This window comes from Numenius arquata, chromosome 7 (genome assembly GCF_964106895.1).
Source record: "Numenius arquata chromosome 7, bNumArq3.hap1.1, whole genome shotgun sequence".
In the NCBI taxonomy this organism is placed as follows: Eukaryota; Metazoa; Chordata; class Aves; order Charadriiformes; family Scolopacidae; genus Numenius; species Numenius arquata.
Genome location: NC_133582.1, coordinates 61,696,348 through 61,714,583, shown reverse-complemented (window position 1 = coordinate 61,714,583; position 18,236 = coordinate 61,696,348). Strand labels below are relative to the sequence as shown.

Genomic DNA, 18,236 nt, shown 5'->3' with positions numbered 1-18,236 from the left:
GCCTAAGCCTTTGCTTTTTGAGGCGAGGGATGGAGTTGTGGTGAAACTGCTTGAGGTTCATCCATGAGCCCTCCCAGGGTGCCTTTCTGACCGTACGTCTCTTGTGTAGTGGTCTACCAGGGCATGGCTCAGGGCCAGCCATTTCACAGGGGACATGCTAACATCCACAGAATTTAATTAAACCTAATGATACGCCTGGAGGTATCTGTAAAGCTTCACTTGTAATATAACAGCCATTAAAGTACAGTGCTCATCCAAGCTGGATGCTGGTTATCAAGCAAAGACTCAAGAGCTGCAAGGTGTCAGAAGAACAGAGAAGTTGGGGCAGGCGAGCAGGACATGCGAAGGGGAGACAAGGTCTCGCAAGCCAGATGACAGCAGATGCTAAGAAGTCCTGTTTGTTGTCAGAGAATCCCTCTGAGAACATCAAGATTTATCTAAAACCAGCCATTGGATCTTCTAGTCAGACTTTCTGTGTGTCACAGACCCAGGTACGGAAGGCGGTGGGGGCAGTGCTCCAACCCCAGCTGATTTCCACCTTAATTCTCAGCTTATTTCTTGACATTTTCAGGCTGAGAAGCGACCGCTTCCCCTGCCAGTCCCTTTGGAGGTTAACGACTCTGCCATGGAGACTCTTTGCCTTGTTGCTCAGCTGGATTTGTCTGATTTATGCTGCCAGTCGCTGGTTCTCCTTATGCCTTTCGAGATCCACGAAGGAAAATGCCACCAAGGCCCTCAAAGCACTGCCTGCCCGTGCTGAAGGGGGTTATCAGCCAGAAAACAGAGCGATGCTGGGCTGGATTCTCCTGTCCAAGCTCCCTGGAAAGCCCATAGCTTTGCCTTGACGGCACAGAGAAGGTGAATCTTTTGTATGCACCAGAGACAGAAGAATTCACAGAATCACAGAATGATATGGGGTTGGAAGGGACCTCTGGAGACCATCTAGTCCAACCCCCTGCCAGAGCAGGGTCACCCAGAGCAGGTCCTACAGGAACGTGTCCAGGTGGGTTTGAATGTCCCCAGAGAAGGAGACTCCACCACCTCTCTGGGCAGCCTCTTCCAGGGCTCTGCCACCCTCACAGGAAAAAAGTTCCTCCTCATGTTTAGATGGAACTTCCCATGTTCCAGTTTGTGCCTGTTACCTCTTGCCCTGTCCCTGGGCACCACTGAAAAAAGACTGGCCCCATCCTCCTGACACCCACCCTTGAAGTATTTATACGCGTTGATCAGATCCCCCCTCAGTTTTCTCTTCTCCAGACTAAACAGACCCAAGTCCCTCAGCCTTTCCTCGTAAGGGAGATGCTCCAGGCCCCTCAGCATCCTTGTAGCCCTCTGCTGTACCCTCTCCATCAGTCCCCTGTCGTGCTTGAACTGGGGAGCCCAGAACTGGACCCAGTGCTCCAGATGGGGCCTCCCCAGGGCAGAGCAGAGGGGGAGGATGACCTCCCTCCACCTGCTGGTCAGACTCTTCTTGATGCCCCCCAGGATGCCATTGGCCTTCTTGGCCACAAGGGCACATTGCTGGCTCTTGGTCATCCTGTTGTCCACCAGGAGTCCCAGGTCTTTTTCCTCAGAGCTGCTCTCCAGCAGGTCACCCCCCAAATTCTGGTCTCTCCTGCGCAATAGAAACCTGTTTTACACTTTACCTTTTATCTGGACATAAAAAGAAAGGACTCGGGCTTTATCAAGTTCTGGATGAAACCCCAACTTTTTAATGATCCAACGTCTGCACTGCATTTACCTCACAGAAACATTACGAAACACTCACAGCCCAACGTGGTCTCTTCAGAGATTTATGTTCAGAGCATGCTGTTCCTCAGAGCAAATCTCACCGCCTCTGCCCTCGGGACACATTACTGGTATTTTCTTGGCCATGTTGGCATTAAACACCGCGCGCATTTTTTCCTCTGCGTTTTTTTCATACTCCGAAATATCTTTGACAGAGTTAAAATAACTTAAGGAAATCAATAAACTCCAAAGGCGAGCAACTCTTAACTCGGCCCGAGCCGCTCATATTCCCCCCCCTTCGTTAAAAGGCTCTTTTTCTTGGGGCAGAAACGGCGTATTGTTAATAACACTAATAATATACGTTCAGGTATGCAGAGAGGGAGGGATGTCCATCAACTTAGTTGGCTCAGTGTAAACCAAACCTGGATTAAAACTTGGATCCACTTTAATAATAACCCAGCTTGGCCCCGGTCCAGTATCGCAACAGTCTAAAGTTTCCCCCCCTCTCCTCGTCCCATTTAAAAGTCTGGGAAAAGCATGTTTAAAAGCAAGGCCTCATTTAACTTCAAGTTAATCATCCGCAACCGGCCTCGGCCAATTAGGAAGGCTTAGGGAGATCAGCCACAGTATCTTGAAAAGAAAAAAGAAAAAAAAACCAAAACACATTTCTTTTCCTCCTCGCACCTTTTTGATGTGGACAAGGTGCTGAAAGCCAAAAGGGAGTTTTAATCGATCCCCAGCAAGTCCTAAGGGATCATCCGCCCCCGTTCCTCCTGGCAGCCAAGGTGAGGACCTGCCAGGCATGAAATTGTTGGGAGATCCTCCACACCAGCCATGCGCCAGTTGGCTCCCATCTTCAATCCCTTTAATAACCTTAAAGCTCTTAATCTCGGGTAGTATCTCACTGAATAAACCCAGGGAGGGGAAAAAAAAACCAACGCACACCCCCACCCCCCCACCCCGACTGTCAAAGATGGGGATAAATAAGAGCAAGTCAGCGCTGGGGCAGGTTCTTTAACATGCTAATTCCTGCTTACACCAGCTCTACCTGCGAATAAGGCTCTAAACAAACTATTTCTACTACAAGGGGAGGGTAATTAGAGTGACAAAGGCACCTCTGTGTCGGGCCGGGCAGAAGGAGCCGGCAGGTCTGGGAGACGGTGGCTTAACCCAGTCTCCTGCAGTGAATGCACATTGTCTGGGGCAGGGGGAAAAATGCCAGAGCCGGGGCGGGGGGGGGGGGGACCCAGCAGCGCTGGAGACAACAGTGGTGCACCTTGTCTGGGAGGGTTATTTAATGCTCCTGGCACCTGTACTTACAGCCACCCCCCCACCCCTCCCAACCCCCCTTTTCTCCTCCTCCTTTACAGGTTTAGAATTTATTTGGCATGTATAATTGTTATTTTGATCCTATAGCTACAAACAATAGGCAGCATGTCATTTCTTGATCATTTTGCATTCTTCTTGGGTTTTACTACAGACTTAACCCTTTGGAATCGGAGCCCCCACAGCACCCAACAGGTTTGGTAACACTCCGTCAAATATTACCAGCATTTCCTTTCCAGGGCTGTAATTTTTTCTACTGTAAAATAACATTGCCTTAAAAACTGCTATAGGTTTTCATTCACGTATATTGATACCAACTGATAAGCAAAACTGATTTAGCACATCAAGTTAGAGGAATAAAACCCTGATTTCGAATGCGGTGCCAGCAATTTCCATTCAGTTTGCAGATAAAAAAAAAAATACATATATAGCACTTACTTATTAGGAGGAAGGGCTTTTTTTTTTAATGCTTATTTTCAAAGAAAAATTTCTGAAGAGCAGGTTCTCCCGTAGGAGAACACAGTCACAAATAGGCACAGAGGATGCAAATTAACGTAACTCAAAACTTTTACTGTTCCGTTTTGTAGCAGTAAAAGTTTTGTATCATCCCGCTGTAAAGCCGCAGCTGCAGGAGGTGAAATACCCTGGGCTGTTATCAAAGCTCCCAGGCGGGAGCTCAACGCTCATCCTGTCAACCCAGATTACACTTTCCAGGTCAACACACCACAAACCCATTGATGAAGTTGTCCAAAAAAAAAAAAACCAGAAAAAAAATGAAGAGGAGACTTTTGGAAGCTTTTCTGACTGGTTCTGGAAATACAAACTGTGCCAAAGCACAAATCTGAGCTAATTACCTTCTAGTAATTATAATCATCGACATTACCACAACCAACATACCCTGTCCTCCAAGAATCATTTACTACCGCATTATTCACCGTTGTCTCGGGATCACCGGATAACCTCGCTGTGCAGAATTACAGAGGGGCACTGTCTGTTATGCTGTAAAGCACTATTCAGAATGATTATTTATAAAAAAATGATATTTTATTAAACATTTCATGGCAGATACTAGATGGATATGAGTTTCTATGATGTAGAAAATAAGTAGGTATGCTTACAGTGTGTATTTACGTAAGCACTTTAAAGATGATCTTTCGAAACCAATAGAATATAAATTCAAATGACTTTAACGGGACTTTATGCATATTGCTGTGTAAGACAGGCAGGAGACAGAAAATGTATTAGCTAATCTCCTACGATCACTTCAATGTTCTGCCGTGACCAGAAATTAAATAAAATCTAAATAAAATCAGAAATGTATCCTTTCCCATTTCTGCCAACACAAATGACATTTCATGTTAGGTTAAATGCTATTTTCCCTGACTGGGATACGTCGTCTCTATATTTTTAAGAAAAGCTGTCATCTACGGAACGTCTGTAGCTAAAGAAGAATTTTCTAGTCACAAGCTTCCATGGCCTGGTGCTTCCACAGCAACAATTACTGGCAGGAAGAAGACAAACAGAGGAAGCAAATTCCTTCTGCAAAGGAGCAGCTGGATTTTGAGAAGTACAACATTTTAAAATACTTATTTACACAAGTAGTCCCAAATTTTAGACAAAGGCAGAAAAACCCCTATTTGCTTTCTAGCTTTAAAGAACTAGAGGGGCTGAGGCCAGCAGTCAGCCTAACGAGCTGTGTGTCTCCAATCATTTTATTGCTGGAATTACCGAGCGTTTTATTTCTAAGCTGCATATCATTACAGAATCGCTGGTATCTGAACACCTAGGGAAGGCACAGGGAGTCTGGGAGGAAGCTTTGATTTCAAATCGTTGTACTCTATTATGACGGACAGTTAGTTGAAGTTAAAAAAAAAAACCACCTCTGTTTTTCCAGACCTTCTGGTCTTTACTTCTTTGATGGGGAAGAAGGAGATGAGATCTAAATTATCTGACCCAGACCTCTATGCACCCTGATAGCAATTTTCCCCCAAACAAAAACTTTTAAGAATCACAAAGGTGCGCCAAGAAAATACTGATCTTCAAGGACAGTCTCCTCCAAGCACTATGAAGGTCCATTCCATGGTGCAGAAGGTTGAGTGACCACGTCAGGGCCAGGGGAACTCATGGTTGAGTTCAGATGTGGAAAGTCAAAAGAAAGCAGAGGTGGGAATGGGCTCCCCAGGAGAAATACAGAACCGCTGTTTGGGCACACAGAAATAGCAAGGGTCAGCTGGAGCTGGATCTAGTAAAGGATGTGAAGAGGGAGGAAAAAGGGCTTCTATAAGTATGTGCATCAGCAGTAAAAGGACAACTAAATAAATTGTGAGGCTGTTGCTCAATGGGGGTAGGAAACCTAGTGACAAAGTACATGGAAAAGGCAGAGAAATTACTTTTGCCTTGCTTTTTTACTAGTAAAATCTGCCCTCAGGCCTCTCGGCTCCACGAACCTATCAGAAAGGTCTGCAGGAGCACAGGGTTACCTTCAGACACAGCACTTAAGCCATCGGCACATAGACAACCCCTGAGACCAGAAAAGACACTTCCAGTGGTGCCAAGATAGTCTGCTGTGAGGCTGTTATTACTTTCAAAAGGTCAAGTCAGTCAAGGGGGGGTCCTGATGACAGGGCCACAAAGACACTGCAAGGGCTGGAGCCCCTCTACTGTGAGGACAGGCTGAGAGAGTTCGGGGGTTCAGCCTGGAGAAGAGAAGGCTCCGGGGAGACCTTAGAACCCCTTCCAGTCCCTAAAGGGGCTCCAGGAGAGATGGGGAGGGACTCTGGATCAGGAGGGGAGCCACAGGATGAGGGGCAACAGTTTTGAACTGAAAGAGGGGAGATTTAGATGACATAAACCCTTTCCTGTGAGGGTGGTGAGAGCCTGGCCCAGGTTGCCCAGAGAAGCTGTGGCTGCCCCATCCCTGGAGGGGTTCAAGGCCAGGTTGGAGGGGGCTTGGAGCAACCTGGTCTGGTGGGAGATGTCCCTGCCCAGGGCAGGGGGTTGGAATTGGATGGTCTTTAAGGTCCCTTCCAACGCAAATCATTCTATGATCCTATGGGTCAGCAATACCTCTTTGCAGTGAAGCTGCACCCTTCAAGCGAGGGTGCAAGGGAGGTGCACCTCTGGAATTCCCCTCCTTTCAGCACTGGTGAGACCACATCTGGAGTCCTGTGTCCAGTTTTGGGCTCTCCAGTACAAGACAAGACGTTGCTACACTGGAGTGAGTCCAACGCAAGGCCATCAAGCCAGTTGGGTCAAGCCCATCTCCTCAGCTACTTGGAGGGAGGGTGCAGAGAAGACATCTCTTCTTGGAGGTGCCCAGTGGAAGGATTAGAGGCAATGGACAGAAGCTGGAACATGCCCAGAAAAGAGGAAAAGAGTAACTGTTTTTTCTGATTTGTTTGTTTATTTGTTATAAACCATGAAGGTGGTCAAATACCGGGGTTGGGTTGCCAAGAAGACCTCCAGACTGGCTTTCAGGACAGATTATTCTGATTCTAACATCAAGCCCGCAAATACAGTGAAGCAGAGACCTTACTACTGTGAATTGGTTCGAGTCACTCACATGGTAAAGCACCACATTAACATGCCAAAGACTGACCCAAAAGAACATTAATCTCACTAATACAGAGGGGCATCAAAACTCTGCAGCCCGGCTTCTCCCTGATCCTCAAATGGCTATTCATTCAGCCGAGAATGCTGGGATAATTATGATCATAATCAATACAAGATCCACTCAGCTGGATGCAAAAAGGGTTTACATAGCATTTCCCTTGTAAATTTGTTGACATGTGACAGAAGATTTGTCTGCGCCTCGGTTATCTCTGTTAATGCAAGACAGAAAAATTGAAATTACCTATATCGGGGGGGGGGGGGGGGCGGCGTGGGCATTTTATTTTAAAATCCCCAGAAAGTGCTTCATAGGTAGAAATTAATACAAAACATAAGAATTCAAATAACAACCAGCAGGTCTTGTTAAGACATACAAGAATTTGCCTCATGTAGCTAAGACTGACAGACATAATTCTTCGCATCTTCTGGCTGCAGTTAAAATTAATGAAAGTAAATTCTTCCTTGCTGACTACTACATGGGACTCAAGAGATTTTCACCCAAATTTAAGCATAAAAGATTCACAGGAACTAAGCAGAGCGTGCCTGATTGATCTACGGTGGTACAAACAGCTTTCAAGATGATTTATTTCTTGAAAATAAAGAGAATTTTCACTGCAGTCCTTGCAAAATAAAAATTCAGGCCGTATCAAACTGAAAAAAAATGAAAACAAAAAATTTTGTAATCAATTATGACTTAAAATACTAAATTTAAATTTTGCATTGTTAAACAACTTTTTTAAAGAAAACTTAGGAGGGAAAAAACCTACATTCATTTATTTCAAATGAAAATTCCTGAAAAGTCTAGAATTTTGCTTTCAACACCTGCAAAAGAAAGTGAATCAGTCGGTCCTAAATCATGGCTAAGAGAGATCAGCGTTTAAACAGTTGGAATACTTACATGGAGGCCCATTAAGCTTCTAAACAAACTCCAAGATTCACAAATAAAACTGTTTCATAAAACAAGTACCTATTCTTGTCCTTCATCTACTAAAATAAGTACATTCAGGGGTTGAGGTATAAGCCTTGTGTCCTGAGGCACAAAAGACAAAGCTAAACCAAAGACTTAAGATGCAAATGAGAGTTGTTCATGTTGGAGTGAACAGCACGGAAAGTACTGAGATAGACACAAAATCCTCATTCCTGTTTTACAGTTTGAAAGCTAATTTGAGTCATTAAGAGTACAAACATTCCAAGTGGACTGGGATATTTCAGTTCTCATTAGTAAAACATTTATTATTATTTGATGCTCACTTGGTCATTATACTCACTAAATTAATTTACCAGAAGCACCACCAGAGGAGGTAGCACCTACCAAAAATCTAGTCTCCTCTGAAATTAATTTTAGAGCATTGATATCTCTGGGCAGCGTTTTCTGGGGCTGGTGACTTGGATGCAATGAGTTATCAATCCCTGCCTGGTCTCACCAGACCTGCCAGCTTCAGCACCAGCATTTTCCCTCTGACACTTCCACAAGCATCTCAAGGCAGCGTAAAACTCCTGTGAGACAGAGCGGTGGGTTCCCCGTACCATGGAGCCATCCCTCCCTTCGCCTGGGTACAACCATCCTGGTCTGGGTTTGAAATAAACTCAGGCATCAGGAGGAGGAGGCTTTCGTTCTAATGAGTTTCCAGGTCATTACGTGGCTGCACCAACAGTTGCTGGTGTACAGGAGAGAGGGCAGAAAGGATAGCCACTTTTTGGGGGGGCTACAGTGCCAAAGTGTTGGGTGGACAACCGGTGATGGAGCCAGCTGTGACTAAGGGTGGACTCGGACACAAGCCTCCTGACACGGCCTGGGTTCTCTTGGGCTTACAGCTGGGGGCTGACCTGCTGGAGAGCAGCTCTGAGGAAAAAGATCTGGGAGTCCTGGTGGACAACAGGATGCCAGCAATACGCCCTTGTGGCCAAGGAGGCCAATGTCATCCTGGCGTGCATGAGGAAGAGTGTGGCAAGCAGGTGGAGGGAGGTCATTCTCCCTCTCTACTCTGCCCTGGGGAGGCCCCATCTGGAGCACTGGGTCCAGCTCTGGGCTCCCCAGTTCAAGTAGGACAGGGGACTGCTGGAGAGGGTACAGCAGAGGACTACAAAGATGATGAGGGGCCTGGAATGTCTCTCTGATGAGGAGAGGCTGAGGGATTTGGGTCAGTTTAGTCTGGAGAAGAGAAGACTGAGGGGGGATCTGATCAACGCCTATAAATACTTCAAGGGTGGGTGTCAGGAGGATGGGGCCAGTCTTTTTTCAGTGGTGCCCAGGGACAGGACAAGAGGAAACGGGCACAAACTGGAACATGGGAAGTTCCATCTAAACATGAGGAGGAACTTTTTTCCTGTGAGGGTGGCAGAGCCCTGGCAGAGGCTGCCCAGAGAGGTGGTGGAGTCTCCTTCTCTGGAGACATTCAAAACCCGCCTGGACACGTTCCTGTGGGACCTGCTCTGGGTGGACCTTCTCTGGCAAGGGGCTGGACTGGATGATCTCCAGAGGCCCCTTCCAATCCCTACAATTCTGTGATTCTGTGGGTGGATGACTGTGGTTGCCAGGTTAAATTCTCCAGTTTTGTCAAATCCCTCAAGTTTTTGCTGGCAATGAATCCAAATCAGACACAGGAAAGGACATGAGCACAAGGAGCGGGGTGGAGGGGTGGGGACAGACAGAAGCAGAGGCCACGGAAGAGTAAGAACAAAACCAAACCATTCTACAGCTTTTTTTGTGGAGGTAAATGGACTGAAATGAATGATCCAACAAAAGCGTGTAGCTTGTGATTAAATAACTGCCCTTTTCAATGCAACGCAGTGCTGTCTAAAATGGATTTAAATGCCATTTAAAAATGGATAAATGTAGCAAATTTTGCTCAGCCACCGCGAACAGGTATCCAGGAAAAAAAAAGAAAATCTAAAAAATGCAAACTTCAGTAAACTAGTTCATTGCTCTTTCTCATTTCATGTTTTATTTTTACTGGTCTAAGTAAAAGTCGGTGGCTGCCCTCCGTTCCCGCACAGCCCCGGGGGTGCAGGCTGTTTACCATAACCCCCTTTTCAGTTGTAAATGTTGACCCGATCAACACCATAATGCCATTTACCAGGAGTTCACACAATAGCCTCCCCTTCAGTAAAACACCTAAAAAATTAGCAAGTCAATTTAAAGGGAAAAACAACTCCCCACTAAATCCCATTCAGACCAGCAACTTCTCTCCAGGCCAAAACACACATACATCTACTCCCGGGCAGGGCAGGCTTCCTCTTTGGAATGATAAAAGGACAATTTAAAAGGATTGGATGCTTAAAAAATGGAGATGGAATTTAAATGTTGTGGAGGAGGGGGATGGGGCTCATTTGGAGGGTTTTGAAGCATCTTCAGTTTACAGTTGCGCTGCTGGAAATGAGAATCAGAGGAATTCTGCCTGTTGCACAGGAATATGGGGACAAAGGGGTGGCGTGAGAGCTTCCTCCCCAGAAGTTGGCTCCAGAACCTGCAGTATATGGCACTCTCTGCAGTTTTTGTTCCGGTACCCTGTGTAATGGCTGTCTCAAAGCACCCCCAGACCATTCATACCCCTCCGTATCTAGTCCCCTTCATCTCAAAGCAGAAGTTGCTATGTTAAATCCTTTACATTATTTGTGGCATAGAGACCATTGGATTCAACAGCAAATGATTCTAATCCCGCTGCAGCCGAACACTAAACTTAACTTTATTTCTATATATTTACAAATCTATGTGAGGAAAGCAACGTAGAAAGAAGAATTGTAGAGTTTGCAGTATAGACCCATAAAAGCAGCTTTTCCTGATATTATTTGTGGTGATGTTCTTCTAAACTAGCAAGGGGACGCTTGCTTTAGTAGTTTATTTTTATGTCAGGCTCCCACTGTCTGTATTTCTTCACTCTTATTGCGCTGCAATTGATTCCCATCACCAGATTAACGATGACATCTGGGAAAGCTGCTGAATCCAACAAAGAGGAGCGAAAGCACAGCTCCAAAACTTTAAGCTCCATATCATGACGTAGATGAGAATAAGTTTATTTTTACACCAGGTAGAACATCAAGAATCACAAATTAACCCTCAACGAACAACACTTACACCTGCTGAAGGGAGAAATCTTAGTAAGATCCACACGCTTAAATACACAAGGCAGTTTCTTTCTTCCCTCGATTAGAAATGAAAAATGAAGACATAATATCACATAACAAGGAAGATTTTTTAAAAAAAATACAACTATGTCCACATATGAAAGCTTGTGAGAACAATGAAATGATCTTTTGGTTTGAAACATTCACCATTGGCTTTAATTCTTGTGTATATATATATATACATATATATATATATAAAAAAAACGTACCTTGTAGAGACCAAAGAAGCCTAAGTCCCGTAAGACAGTGAGGGCACTCACTCGTGGACCAGTGGTAATTTCTCCAGCCACCTGTAACCGAATCTTCACGATTTCCAGTGGATTGGTAAAGATCACTTGAGAACCTCCAGCCTGGAATTAAAAGTGGGAGGCAGCACGTTAACCCGGTACATTATTTGCAGCGTATGTCCTGGTACATCCAAGAGAAGACATTTTTAACTCTGCTGCCATCGGTTATAAGCTACTAGCAGACAGGTTTTAGCATTAGTTAATCAACTGCAGGTCATGAGAAGTGCAGTCAGGAAAAGCAGGGAGGACATGGGTCAGGCCCTGCAGGACATCAGAGGGACATCAGAGGGACACCCGCTCCATTCTCACCGGGAGAATGCATTCACCAACACCAATTTACACACTGCTGACAAGCCAAAAGCACTATAAAACAGGTAACAAAGTGAAAGGAAGAATTAGTACCTGAGATGTGCATGTGCAGGCCAGCACTTAGAGAGTGAAAACAGACTCTTGAAGAGTAGAAGTCTGAGAGAAGCTTTTTTTGATTTTGGCATGAGTTCATAAAACAAAGATGATACAAGGGCTGGAGCATTTCTCCTAAGAGGACAGGCTGAGAGAGTTGGGGGGGTTCAGCCTGGAGAAGAGAAGGCTCCGGGGAGACCTTAGAGCCCCTTCCAGTCCCTAAAGGGGCTCCAGGAGAGATGGGGAGGGACTCTGGATCAGGGAATATAGTGATAGTACGAGGGGTAATGGTTTTAAATTGAAAAAGGGGAGACTGAGATGAGATCTGGGGAAGAACTTCTTTGCTGTGAGGGTGGTGAGAGCCTGGCCCAGGTTGCCCAGAGAAGCTGTGGCTGCCCCATCCCTGGAGGGGTTCAAGGCCAGGTTGGAGGGGGCTTGGAGCAACCTGGTCTGGTGGGAGGTGTCCCTGCCCAGGGCAGGGGGTAGCACTGGATGGGCTTTAAGCTCCCTTCCAACTTGAACCATTCTATGATTCTATGAAGACATGGATTCCAAAGAGCAGAACTGCAGATACCTTTTTAAAACCCCACCAAACTACCGGTTTCAGCGTCATTAAATGCTGTTTGATTCAAGAGCCTGAGCTCCACATTGCTATTTGTGCACCAGGTGATAAAGAAGGTCTGCAGACCTCAGGATTCCATTAATGAAGAACTGGTAGATGTTTTTAACCAGGCAGCGTCCATTTGTTGGAAAGATACCACTGAACTGATTTTGAAAGTGAGATTTAAAACAGTGGCAAGCGTTTTAGACTCCCTACTAGTCCCAGTGAAGTTCATCTCATTCACAATTCTACTGTAGGGCAGGACCTTTCTGCTCCACTGACAGATCCCCAGTTAAAAATATGAAACAAGGGAAAAAAAGGTAACATGAATGTTACTTCAATGTATTCACAAAAATACTCATTCAAACTCTGTCTGGCCCAAATTAAAAAGTGTCACTCTAACTTCTCTTAATTTCTTAATTACGTGGCCCAACAGCCATGCCCTTCTCCGGGTTTTGAAATCACACAAACCACGCAAAGGGCAACCCTCGCCCTCCCCACGACAAAACAGGAACTATTTTTTTTCTAGAAGGTAATGACTAGAATGAAATAAGCTTCATTGGAAAGCGCTTGCATCCAGCCATGTCTAGCGTGTACACAGTACGTGCACATCTTTTTCAAATTATCCAAATGTTAAAAGAATTAATCAGAGCTCAGATTAACTATCATTCAAAATAAAAAATATGCCCGGTAATATGGTTTAAATAATGTGCTGAAGAAATGGCAAATCGCACGAACAACTATTCTTGTCTACCACTTCGACTGAGCATACACAGTGTGGTTACAAATTAAAGTCTTTACATAACCCCCAAAATATCCCAAATGTTTCCTATTTTGACCAGAAAAAGCATACTCTTGTGTAACTCAACTGGTTTTGACTTTCAAATTGGCATAATTTAATTTAACTGCTTTTACCAAACCAGAATCCTGGTACATATAAAACTGCTATTCTTGTTGCCATCAGAAATTAGACTGATAAATTATTTGGCACATAACCTGACTTCAGTTTTGCACTTAAACTGAAACACATTGGGTAAGTGAGCATTCAAATCTGGAAATTGAGACAGTTTCTTTTACTCGTCTCCTCATCTTGCAAAGTCTGAAAATAAAATAAAATAAAAAAAAAACCTGGAAAGGTCCTTACGGTGAATTATAAATTCCTGTATAATAAACATTTTTGGTGTATTACAAATATTAAGCATTCCCACACACCATCAAACATATTTTGGGATAAAATCCCAATCGCAGGTGATAATGTTCATTTGCAAGTTTGCTAAACCACAGCCCTCCTCTACAAACTACTACTTAAAAACTCACACCAACTGCTCTGTGTTGGCACAAAGAAACTCCTCTCCCTCAGTGGGATATCGATGCGGTTCATTGTGCCGTGACTCCATGGGAAGGGCTCTTTTAATTTTCGCTACAGGAAAACCGTATCAAAATTTAAAAGATGACAACAAAATTAAGTTTAATTTAGGATTATTAATGCACCAAAACACTGAGTAATTTAAAAATTGAGAAAAAATGTTTAAGTGAATGCCATATTTAGAGAAATAGAAACTTATAAGTGATTTTAAAGGATAATAAAGGCAAATAATTTCTGAATTCAAGCAAACGGGAAGTACTTCAGGTGGTCATATATATAAACGTCTGTGTTTGCACGTCCCACCTGGCTGTGTCGACACTCGCCGTATTGGATGTTTGTGGCTCTAGGTAGATCACACAAGATTATCTCTGCTGTTTGAAGAAAGGGGATGCTATTATTTACCCACCTCCTCCAATCAAGCTCCTACATTCAAACTTTTAAACCCCTAGACCTGCATGCATGGGACGTTACTAAAAAGACTCAGTTGTGTTGCCCAGAACACAGGCCTGAAGAAAGACCTTGGAAATTTCCAACGAAGGCTTTCCACAGAACCGCCCAGAGCTCCCTGAACAACCTCCATCACCCTCCGAACTCGCTCAAAGATCCACTCCACCACTCAGGGGGTGAATAACGGAATGCGAGGAGCTGGACAATACCTGCCAGAGGGTCTTGGGCAGAGGGTTCCCACCACCTACCTGCTCTGCGATGGGGAGGAAGGCTGGTTTTTCAGCCCGGGCAGAGGCTATTTAGGGGTAATGAGTAGGGTCGCCTGATGGGAACTGTTCTCCCCCTGTTATTTAACCGTCTCCGCTGGGAACTGCAGCTCCTTACTCTCAAAGCCAACTGGAGATGGCTACTACGCTCTCTAATGAAATGATTTCTTGCTGGTCTAGCGCTGGTAGCTCCTGTTGTGTTATTCACCATCATAGTATGCAAGTGTCTCATAAATATTAATGGCTATTTTCTCCCAGTGCTCCTGTGAGGAAAGTACAATGATTCCAGTTTCACACCAAGGGGATTTGAGGTAAAGAGGTTAATTGTCCCCTCACTCAAACACACAACTTCTGAGAGTCTCCAGACATCCCCATCTCCAAACTTGAATCCCAATAGCAGGGCTCCTGTCCTCTTCCTGAGTTTTTGCACAGTGAACGCAAGGAAAGAAATCTCATTAATCTATTTTTTTTTCCCCCAGTCTCTTCAAGGTGCTGGTATAAATTGTTGTGGGAAAACCAGACAAAACACCATCAGCGCATCGTGTCACCCCACTCATTCGTGGTGTTTGGCCAGAAGCTGAAGAACATACCTTCTTGTTGTGAACTTTTGCAGTTGAAAGTGCATCTCATTTTAAAATATGGTCCCAAAGGTCAGAACTTGGAAACTATTTTTGTGCCCAGAATAAACACAGATGAAGCCCAGGTTGCTCGAGCTGAATGATTTCTCCACTAAGTGCCACAAAACTCATTCTGGGATCAACTTTATCATCTGTAGTTCCCAGTAACACTAGGTTTTCCATCCTGAAGTTACAAACTTGAATACTCTCAACTTTTAATTCCTCATCACCTCTTCCAATCATTTTTTAAAGAAAGAAATGATCTGACTGTAAAAGCAAACCTATTACTTTTCAGTTATTATCATGTGATTAAAATAAAAACTACAATTTTGACTTATTTACAGGAGTAGCTACCTAGAGGTACTGCACAGAGAATTACCTGTACGGGCCCACAAAGGGCCTATAATATTCTGAAAGAATTTAACACTTGACCTAATCACAAGCACTTCTGGTCTTGTTTGATGTAAAGCAAGAAAAGGAAAGGGAAATACCTCCGTCATCCAAAAATTCCTCATACGCACATGGAAACCGGCATGCCTATGAAATGTTCCATGTGCTTTACCACACAGACAGCTAGCTATGCATCCACACACCTGTCAATTTTTAAAAACAATCCATTTATTTAAATTTTTACAGTTCTTCAACTCTGCGCTTGGTTTGGTATCACCCAGCACCTCTCGATGGCAGTATAGTCTTGTACAGTAACACACGACTGTCTATCACACACCTCCTCCTACTTTCCTACTTCACTGAACAGAAGGGAGAAGCAGAAACAGTTGAGGTATTTATTTTTTTGTCCATGGGGAAATAAAATCCCTTCTGTAGTGAAAAAAAAAAATTAATAACAACTGCTTAACACTCCAGTTTAAGAAGTTAGAATGTTTTCTACTTCTCCGCCTGTTCAAATCACCTTGTAATAAATTTTACTGGGAAATAAACAGGTTTTCACCCCCCTCATTACACTTAGACAAGAAATTCCTGTTCTTTTAAATGTACATGCATTTTGCACCCTTATGAGATCAGGTAAGAAGTGAGCATGCCAGACCCAGCTCTCCTAGGGCTGTAGGTGCTGAAGAAAGTAACAGCTTCCAGCTCAGGAAGAAAAATTCTGTGTTTTCCATCCCAGCAGCAAGTACTAGATTCTTTTCCCTTCATTGCTACTGACCATCAGCTGTTCTTGTGCCTCTAATTAACCTTATTACCTACTACAAATCATAGCCTTTTTCCTGTTCTTGGCTAAGAGTATTTAGGGTCAGCCCAGACCTTCCTCCTGCGTCCCACCCAACGTGTCATATATCACCTTTTAAAGTTTCATGGATGAAGAAAGGATTACTACGGCTATCCGAGGGCTAGTACTTCCCAACAATATCACCTAGGGATAGCAATTATGGCAATTAACGGTAACCATTAAAATACATCAGCAACGTATTATATAAACGATCCAAAATCAACCTCTGCAAAAGAAATCATCTACAATGTCTTGGTTACTCATTCCAGTTACAAAAAGACAAGCAGGTGCAAGTTCCAGAATTTTTGGTCAACTTTATCACATTCAGTCACACCGAATACCGTTCGCTACCTCCGGCCCTTACTCCTCGTCTGTTGCCAGATGCACCTTGTTTTCCTGTACGTTTGCTAGTGTCCATTAATCCCAATTAAAGTGCTGAGCACTGTGCAGCCACAAAATATAGTTCCCTGTTATAAAAAAAATAAATAAAAAATTAAAAACGCACTCGACAGATGCAACAGTGGAAGAATGACCATCCTCGTTGGATACTAAAGGGCAATTAAGGCACAGAACTTTTCACTGATTTTACCACAAAATCACATACTAACTCTGTGACAGGCAAGGCTTAGAAGCCAGATTTACGGAGTGACACTGCAGGGCTTCAGACCACTCCTGAAAGTCCTGGTGTTTGCACGGCAGGAGACCCCGAGAGCATCACATGAAAGACGCTGATCTCACTATGGACTTTCCCGTTACCAGAAGAGCCACCGAGCAACAGACATCTGTCCAAAGGGACTGGCTTTCTTACAGATTTCAGAGGTGACAACCTTAATTACGTGGTGCTGCATGTCCAGGGCAGAGCACACTGGGCTCTCACAGGCTTGCTTCTATGTTACCTATTTTCCCGATAAAGCCAGACTTCAAAAACCCAGACAATCCACCCCACGCTATTCTGTGTCCTCTCGTCTGTGGTCCTATCTACACAGCATCCCGATAATGCTCTTTAGCAACAGGATTTCATACAGTAAATACCTTTTCTTCGGATCAGGAGGAGGTTTCCTGGGCCCTCCATCACCTGCTTTTCACCACCCTGAGCAGGCTCGCACAGACCCAGCTTTCGCGCTGCTCGGGCAGAAGGGTGTGTTTCTCCAGCTAATCTTTCCCGTCTTCTTCTCTCCTTCTCTCGGTCTGGCTGAGGTTTTTTACTTTGGGCAGCTCAAACTAGAATTGCAGAGTCTCGTTAAGCTCCAAGTGTACATAAACCATAAAGTAAGCTCCTTCAAACGCTCACGTAAAAGGGCTCATAAATAGGATCGCAATTAGGCTGAGCAGAGGTTCGTTCCTGCTACTGCTTCAGACACATTTCCAAGACTGGGATAAAACTGGGGACGACTGCCCTACAATAGTTCATTAACGACCTGGCCGTTAATGACCATAGGAGAACCCAAGAGGAGCGTGGTTTGTTTATAAGCACTGACCAAGTCTGCAGTGGGGGGAAAAGAAAAAACTAAATTAAAATTGTGCATTTGCTATTTTCCCCGTTATTGGTAATTCAGTTCTCAGAAGCCGAGCCAAAAAATCAAAGTGGAGCCTACTTGATTGGCATTATAAAAGCAATTAAGTTACAGACCTGTCAAATATGTTAACATTTGGCTCTGTCTGCTCTACTTGTCTATTTTGACTAGTTGTAGAATCATTTAATGATTTACAGACCTTTCAAGTCTTCAGGCATGGTAGCTGTATTAAAACTCTGACCCATTATTTCTTGGTCACATCATAAATTACTGTGACATCATAAATATCTTCCTTTTTCTCATAGAAAGCTAGATTTTAATTCCTGATTTGAGTTGGAGGCTTTGTTTTTTGGGGTGTATTTTTTTTTTTTTTGAACATACACTGGTAAACACTAAAATATTTTACTGCCAGTAAAAGGAGGAGTAATAGGAGAAAGGGATGTATAATAAAATACAATTGTCAAAACAAATACCTGTGTTAAACTGTAATGTATGTTCATATAAAATTCTGCAGTCATTATTTCTAACATAATAGGAAAAAAAAGAACACATTTAAAATGGAAAGAATATTTAGTATGTTTTCGGGATAAAAAAAACGGTCTTTTTAAGAGTTCAGAATGGTTTGATTATGCAGTCAGAAACGTATCAACCTAAACCTGTGCATCTCTTCTTGTTTGACAGTTTGAAAAATTTCCTCTCTTTTTCCTCTCCTTCTCTTTT

General features: G+C 43.9%; 1 protein-coding gene across 1 annotated transcript in view; it reads right to left on the bottom strand.

The window, feature by feature from the left end:
- SLC25A13 (solute carrier family 25 member 13) overlaps positions 1 to 18,236 on the bottom strand; it is a 99,019-nt gene that overhangs the window by 8,388 nt on the left and 72,395 nt on the right. Inside the window, exon 14 of the mRNA XM_074150208.1 lies at positions 10,998 to 11,138. Coding sequence (XP_074006309.1) covers positions 10,998 to 11,138 — 141 coding nt within the window. The remainder of the gene's footprint in view (positions 1 to 10,997; positions 11,139 to 18,236) is intronic.